This window comes from Acomys minous (genome assembly GCF_964271855.1).
Source record: "Acomys minous genome assembly, chromosome: 5".
In the NCBI taxonomy this organism is placed as follows: domain Eukaryota; kingdom Metazoa; phylum Chordata; class Mammalia; order Rodentia; family Muridae; genus Acomys; species Acomys minous.
In genome coordinates, this window is record NC_140494.1 from 57,480,393 (window position 1) to 57,488,790 (window position 8,398).

Genomic DNA, 8,398 nt, shown 5'->3' on the forward strand with positions numbered 1-8,398 from the left:
GTCTTTAATTTAATGATCTGTCTGTCCTTCTATTTTATTTTTCCAAGTCCTTCTTAATCATTTCTTACAAAATGTCCTAACTACTCTTGTTTTACTACAATCATTAAGATCCCTTTATGAGTTACTTAAACAACTAGAGATATTCAGAAATCTCAAGTCTGGAATTATACTAAGTATATTAGAGTTAATTTAACAGTTGACTTTTCAACGTAAAAGTCAAGGTAAATTTACCTTACATGAGCGCTCTATCTGCATATACATTTGCAGGCCAGAGGAAGGCATCAGATCACATTATAGATGGTTGTGAACCACCATGTGGTTGCTGGGAATCGAACTCAGGACCTCTGGAAGGGCAGTCAGTGCTCTTAACTGCTGAGCCATCTCCCCAGTCTCAATGATTCTAACTTTTAAAACATTTAATTAACATAACCTCTTCTATGACTATTCTTTTGTATATTTTTCTTAACACGTCTTACAGATCTCACTAGTTTTATCTCTACTCAAAAGGTTTACAGCTATATAAACATGGGCAGTCCTGTAGACATATCTTAGGTGTGGGGCACTAGCTTAAACAGGACTTGTATGAAATTTAGTAGCTTAATCTACTATTGCTGCAATGGTTAGAATAAGGATTTGTTTTGGTGAGGCAGGACCTCCCTTTGTAGGTCAGGGTGGCCTTGAATTTACTCAGGTTAAGCTCAAGTCCTGGGATCACAAGTGCACACCGTCATATCCAGCTCAAGAAAGTCAGCCCTTTTATGATTTAGTTACAGAAAATTTATTGAACTCTGTGCATGTTAAATTGAATAATTATACTACTTACTATTATTTACAAAGTTTTTCTTCCTTCCCTACTGAAATGAAATTGATACCAGCACCTACTTTATAATAATCATATGGTAGACATAAGTTGGGATTTCTTTAAAAATAGATGAACTCCTACAGCATTGGTAGGCATACTTTCTAAAACCCATGCTCTAGGCTAGGAAGTATTGTTTGTTTTTGTTTGGTTTGGGTTTTCAAGACAGGGTTTCTCTGTGTAGTCTTGGCCTGACTCAGTTTGTAGACCAGGCTGGCCTCACACTCACAGTATTCTATTTAATTTTCACCCTGACAAAATGTGGGTGAAAAAAAAAATCTCAGCTAGTAGAATAAAGAAATGGAGCTGAGACTCAAATTTAACTAGCTCCCAAATGTTTTTCAGACAGTGTATTACCATAAAGGCAATGTAAAGCATACCTAGCCACACACTTGAACATGGTTATTCTGGCTTACTCTAATCCCAATCCTTTCAACCCACTCCCTAGACTATCAATAGAATATATAGGAAATGGTAGAAGTCTAATAGCAGCTGTCCTTTTTTGGGGGGTAGGGGGAGAACAATTTCATTATTTTAAGCTCATAGATTTTTTTCTTTTCTTGTTTTTTGTTTTTGTTGTTGTTGTTGTTTTTGTTTTTTTTTTTTTGAGACAGGGTTTCTCTGTGTAGACTTGACTGTCCTGGACTCACTTTGCAAAGCAGGCTGGCCTCGAACTTCCAATGACCTACCTGCCTTTGTCTCCCAAGCACTGGGATTAAAGGTGTGTGTCACTATGCCTGGCAAGCTCATACATTTAATATAGTCATCTTAGGTTCTCTGACTCACCAATGGGGGAAAACTAGTACACAGCAGTCGAAAAAAGTTAACAGCCAGTAAAATTCCATCTTCAAAACCTGTTCATCTGGTTTTTCTTTTTTTACTTTTTCATGAGAGAGTAGTCTTTATACCCTACTAGTGTTACTTTGAAACAATATTACTAACTCTACACTCAAGTACAAGGTATCAAAGAAAAAACAAAAACCTAAACTCATTGGCTAATCAGCCTGTTCAAGGTTATTGTTTGCATGCCCAAATTATTTTAGTGAGTTAAGACACTTTTGAAACACACGTCCCAAAGACACCTCAAAATCATTAGATGAAATGCCTTCTATTTACTAGAAATTTTAATTTAAGTTTTTTTTTGATTGACTAGAGGTTCTCAAGTGCTCACCAAGTAGGCAACCATGACTCAAGGTCAGTCTGTTAATACTTGGAGGCTAAGGCAGGAGGTCTGTGGGAGTCTAAATATGAGGGGAGTAATTATTTTGCACATTTATACAACTTTACTTTCTCTGGATTCAATAAATATTGTTAAGAATGCTAAAAATGTTGTCAAATGATCATTTTAAATAGCAACTTTATTGACGGTAAAATAACATTGAGGTATTAATGATACCAAAAGTTATATCTAGGAAAATAAAACTAGTTTAAGTACCAGCTAGAGATTGAAGTTATCTGAAGGACAAGTACATTGACAAATGTGAAAATTACAAGGTAATTTGAAAGGTTTTCTCAAGAATAAGAGAAAATGGCTGCTTAAAACACTAAAAGAAATGATTGTTTTTCTACTCACTGGAGAATATAAACCATTATTGTTATTATTTTTTTTTCCCCGAGACAGGGTTTCTCTGTGTAGCCTTGGCTGTCCTGGACTTGATTTGTAGACCAGGCTGGCTTCAAACTCACAGCAATCCACCTGCCTCTGCTTCCCAAGTGCTAGGATTAAAGGTGTGCTCCACCATGCCCGGTTATATTATTTTTTATTACATATTTTGTATATCCCCAAGTACTGTTGGGAGAGATGGAATGTGCCTTTAATTCCAGCACTCAGGAGGCAGAAGCAGGCATTTCTCTGTAAATTCCAAAACAGACAAGGCAACATGGTCAGACGATATCTCAAAAACAAGAACAAAAAAAACTCCCTTGAGTACTTTGAAAAGCTCACCTTAAGAGGGTGAGTGGAAGATGTCTATTAGGAAAATATCAGAGTCCCTACACTCTCAATTAAAAATCATCTTAAAAGCCAGGCGTGGTGGCATACAGGCTTTTAATCCCAGCACTCGGGAGGCAGAGGCAGGGGTATCATTAAGTTTGAGGCCAGCCTGGTCTACAAAGTGAGTCCAGGACAGCCAAGGCTGCACAGAGAAACTGTGTCTAAAAACAAACAAACAAACAAAAACAAAACACCTATCTTAGGTCAGCAAGACAGCAGGTAAGAACATTTGCCCTACAAATCTAGCGACTCTTTGGTGCCCAAAATACATGAGAGAGGGAGAGAAGTGACTCCTGAAAGTTGGAATCTTGTTTCCACAGGTGTACTAGACACACATTCCACTGCGCACACTCACCCCCACACAGAACAGTAGCCTATAATAAATAAAACAATTATACTATAAATTGAGTATGGCAGCATGGAAGCACACTGCCAGTTAAGGCAGGAGAATCAGTAGTTTAAGGTTGTGACAGTGGATTTAAGGTTAGCCTAAAACATGAGACATGTGACCCCTATCACAAAACACAAACGAGAGCAGCGCCTGCAATCCCAGAGCCTGGAAGGTAGAAGCACGAAGACCTAGAGCTCAGGGTTCAGTGAGGCTAGCATGGGCTACATGTTACCTCAAAAATAAAACATATAGACATACCCATCTTATTTTTAAGTGTGTGGGGGTTTTCCTTTTTTGTTTGTTTTTTCCCTGAGAGTGTCCTTCTTAAGTTTTTTCTTTTTTTAAAAAAACTTTTGTGTGTCTAATAGTATACCTTCTCAAACAGAAGAGTTCTCCAACTAAGCTCACTTTCTGCCAGTTTGGTTATTTTCCAGGGGAGAACTTGCTTTTCTTGTGCCTCTACCCATAAACTAAACATCTTATCAGAAATATATAAATACATACAAATGAACACTTAAAAAATTCCCAATAGGAAACAAATCTTCAAAAAGCAAATGGCATTTCATGTTTACTTTTCCTTAAACAAATACACAAAACAGGAAAATAGAAGGTGGGATTTTGCAACACAAACATTGAATAAATGTTTAACATAGAAATGTTTTAATATAAATCATCACAAATGAAGACCATCTAAAAGCTATTTGGGACTTGTTTACAATACATCCTACTAACTCTTCAGGGTACCATTAAAGTAGCAAAGCTAGGACTGGGGATGTAACTTTATGGTAGAGCAACTGCCAGGGAGCACAGAAGACATAGACCTCCATTTCCAGTAGGTAGGAAAGGGTAATCTAAGATAAACTTCGTCAAATATATTGTATATCCATGTGACTAGGAAAGATAAGAACCAGAATTACTAAATTGAAGATTTATCTATCATCAGTAATAGTGAAGCAATTCACCCACTTGTAAAAGACTTCCAAGTTTGAGATGTTTCATATTAAGAAACATATACATACGCATGCAAACTAAGGTTTCCACCCCCTAAAGTTCCATCGCAACTGTTTCTAGCTAGAATCAACAACATTGTTAGTATTAATGTTATTTATTCATCTTCCTCAAACATTATTTTTGGACATGGATTCTTGTTTCTAAGTGCCAGTAACTTTCATACAAGTCTATGTAAAAGGAAAGAGTGTCTTGATAATTAGTTTTGGTGATACATTAACAGTCAAAATCAAGACTAGTCTTTTCCCTTAAAACATACATTATCATCAACCAACCCAGTAACTGGAACATTCTCATAAATATTAATTGGATTAAAAAAGATGTTTAATCTATAGGCCTGCATGGGGGGGAGGGAGTTTTAAAAACTGCAATCCCAATTGTACCTAAACAGTTAAAATGCAATTCTGCCATTCAGTGAGTATTAAGAAAACAGAAAAATACTGCACAAGATGAACAAAAAAGTTTAATGGTTATACACTGCTTTTTCTAGAACACATGGTACTCGTCAGCAGTAGATTTATGGCCACAGATGCCATTAGTTTTCTCATTTCCCAGAAAAAAAAATTTGTTTAGTTGATTAAGTTCTCTCCCATCACAAAAGGCTTTACTACAATAGTTGAGGTTCTGCTTGTTTAGTATCAAAACTTGTAAATCAAATGACATGTTAATGTCTGAAATTTCCAAGATTTTGCTCTGATATATAATTTCAAGTCCTATTTCTCAGCACAAGCCTCAAGAGACTTATGTCAGGTAAGATGAAAGCTTTCAACTATCAGTACAATACATACGTCAGCAATATAATACATTTACAAATTTTAACACTTCTTAAAAAACTAATGGGGGGGGCATTGTATCTACTTTGATTGGCATAGATTTTTCTTTTTCAGTAATACATACAAAAGTACCTCTTGCAGTAAATTGCATTGTAGGATTCCATAGAATTGGGTTTTCTCCTATAGAACTTTCAGCCCCCAAATATTAACCAGTATCCCATTTTTACAGAGGAAGCCACTGGAAACTCAAATATATGCATCCCAAATGTCATAAAAACCATGAAGACACAGTTACTCAAAATTTGTTTCCCAATGAGCCCCTTTTAATACACGACTTGCCTAAGGTAAATGAAACAAAGCAAAACAAAAAACAAAAACAACAACAACAACAAAAAACCCGAGTTTAACTGTGATGTACCTAACATACTAAGATGTGCGATGTAATGCATACATAAAGCTAAATACTCAGGAGCTGTGTGCTTACGGCTTGGACCAAGGAACGGTGCCTCACTTTGTGTTTGCCATAAGATGTATAAAGAATTATCGCTACTTTGGGGCTGACAGCTATTTGAAAGTAGAGGATTCACCCCGTGCATTACAGTGACTCAGTATAAGTCACTCGCATTTTCTTTTCCCCGGGGGAAACCGACCCCAAAGGAGACTCTCACTGATCCACCTGGAACCGTTCTCAATGGGTAAAAAGGCTTTGCCCTCAGCAGCAGCACTAGGAACTTCGCACATCTTTTCCAGTCCAACAGCTAAACAATTCACAGGTGGTTGGCATAATAACATCTCTCAGTGCAAGAAAACCAAAGGGAACGGGAAGGATGCAGTGACGCGAGCGAGCCAACTGGCAGTTCGGCTGAGGGACCAGCGGGGAAGAGGACCGGGGCCTCTGGACCAAGGGGAGGGACGGTGCCCACAAAGACACGTTATCTGGGTTCCCGGGGGGGGGGGGGGGCGTCGAGGTGGAGGCCGCTGCGCCTAGACTCCGCACTCGGTGCGAGTCCCCCGCCCGCCCCCTCCCTCTCCATTTCCCCAAGCCAAAGGCAGATAAGAGGTGGGGGCTGGCAGGGCGGAGGCGGGGGACGGGGAAGACGAGGGGCCGGCGGCGGGCGGCTCGGCACCGCTCCAAGGCCGCGCGGGAGGCCATTTTACCTCCGGGGCCGTCCAAGGCCCCGGCGGCCCTCCACGTCCCCAACCCTCGGTAGTCTCTCCTCCCCCCCCCCCACCCCCGCCCCACCCCGGGGCCGCTCCCCGATGCTCGCCGGCTTGGCGGAGTACCACTGGGCAGGGGGAGGGGCGTGGGGGGGGAGGGTGCGGGGCTCAGTGCGGCGGGGGCGGGGGCGGCTGCGGCCGCGGGCCGTGGCGTCGGCGGGATACGGGACCGCGGGGCGCGGAGGGAGAGGAAAAGGGAGAGGCCGGGGAGCCGTTACCTATACTGGGCCGCAGCCGCCGCCGCCGCCGCCCCGCTGTGGGTGAATCCAAAGTAGTTGCCGGTCGCCATTTTGGCATCTTCCCCCAGCCGGCTGGGCACTGCGGCGGGCACGGAGAGTCGGGTCCCATGGCGGGAGGGCAGCCGTGAAGGGGTCGGGGCGCCGAGGGATGGCAAGGGAGAGAAAAAGGGCCGTGAGAAGCCGCCCTGGCCGGCCGGGCCGCGGCCGCACCGCCGTCCGCCTCCCTCCCCGCACTCCCTCACTCACTCGCACGCCCGGGTGGCGGCCGCCGCCTCCTCCCCGGAGCTGGCCCCAACCCCCGCGCCTACCCGCCACCCGGGGCTGGGGAAGGGCAGGGCAGAGGCCTCCGCGGGCCACATTAGACTCACCATAGGTGAAAGAAACTACAGGGCATATGGGAATCATGGGCTCGGGCTGCTGCTGCTGAACTCTGAACTCTCACCCGCTGCCTCCCTCCTCTGCCCCACTCCTCCTCAGCGGAGAACAGACCGCCGCCTCCGGCCGCACTGCGCAAGCGCGCCGGTGCGCTGCATCCTGGGAGATGTAGTCCTCACGGCCCGCGCCAACGCTCCCACCCCCCACCCCCCACCCCTGGCGGTCTGGCGCAGGCCCCCGGAGGAACAGATTTCTGGGGTGCGGGCGTAGGGCTCCCTCCCGGGACTAAAGATCCGGCCTTTTCCCCAAGCGACGGTGACTTGTAGCCGCAGCGGGGCCGCTACAAGGCGGAGGAGGAGCGCCCCGCCCGGCCGCGGGGGAGTCGGGGAGCGTGACCAGATAGAGTGACGTCTGTTGGCCTTTTCGCCGCCTTACTTTTTCACTGGTTTCCTTTACTTTAGCATCTGCGTTTGTTCTTTGTGTTTCAGCCCTCCTCTCCAGTTTAATTTCCATTAGAATTTGAGCTGGCCCAATTCCTGTTGCCTGTCAATTGCCTTTGAAAAGGGGAGGGGAGAAGAGGAGAGAAAAAGCAGGGGAAGTGCGGCACTGTACCAAGCATCTGCCCTTAGAGGCCTGCCTGCCACCGGAGTCACACCTCTTGCCGAGCCCACCCCCAGCCCCCGCCCCACCTCACAGACTCCTTCAGTCTTTCAGGGCCATGTTGGCCCCCAACAAGGTGTTGGGCGTTGATGCTAGAGAGATGACATGTTGTAGGTGCTGTGAGCAAAACAAAATCCCCCGTTCACGTGGGATTTTTATTCTGGCGTATGAGAAAACTCGTGGGTGATGATTGGAGCTTTAAAAATAAACAATTGATGATAAGGTAGTTCGGTTAGGGAGACCACTGGAATACCTGACCCCCAGGTAGCTACCTGGAGGAAGGACAGTGGAGGAAAAATTCAAGAGCATCAAGGACGTCATTCTGGCCAGAACCGAGGGAAGGACCAGTTCAAAGGTCCCTGTGAGAGTCCCGGATTTGTTGGGTGTAGTGGCACATCCGCGTAATCTCAGCATTTGGGGGAGGCTGAGACAGGAGGGTCTAGACCTGCCTACACTGCAGCGGGACTGCAAGCAACCACGTCTTCCTTACAGCTACTTTACTGTTGGTATCTCTTTATTTTCACAGGCCATTTTCTGTCATCCCCCTCCCTCACCTACTCTCTCAACTCTATCTGGCTCCTCTACTGCTGGGGACAGGGCTCAAGGCATCCTGCAAAGTGCAAGCAGGACTCTGACTAGAGCGGTATCTCTTTAGTCTTGAGGCAGGGTCTTGCTGGCTGGCCCAAGGACCTGGCACTCACTGCTCGCGCCGGCCTCCGTTTCCCAGGAATCCTGCATCAGCCGCTGGCGTGTGGAGATAAGGAGTATGTGCCACCTTACTGGGCTCAGTCCTGTCCTGGGCTGTTTTCTGTCACCTTGCCTTTACCCTGCCTCCACCAAGGCATGCGAAAGCTTTGCCTCACCTTCTTCTTACCTTCTCTG

General features: G+C 45.0%; 1 protein-coding gene across 3 annotated transcripts in view; it reads right to left on the bottom strand.

The window, feature by feature from the left end:
- The window catches only part of ZFR (zinc finger RNA binding protein), a 65,800-nt gene extending 58,796 nt beyond the window's left edge, over positions 1-7,004 (bottom strand). For all 3 annotated transcript variants that reach the window (XM_084782590.1, XM_084782591.1, XM_084782589.1), the window contains exons 1-2: positions 6,850-7,004; positions 6,461-6,560 (exon numbers count right to left, since the gene is read on the bottom strand). In XM_084782590.1, the coding sequence (XP_084638716.1) occupies positions 6,461-6,560; positions 6,850-6,886 (137 nt within the window). In that variant the 5' untranslated portion in view covers positions 6,887-7,004. The remainder of the gene's footprint in view (positions 1-6,460; positions 6,561-6,849) is intronic.
- Positions 7,005-8,398: the final 1,394 nt, after the last annotated feature.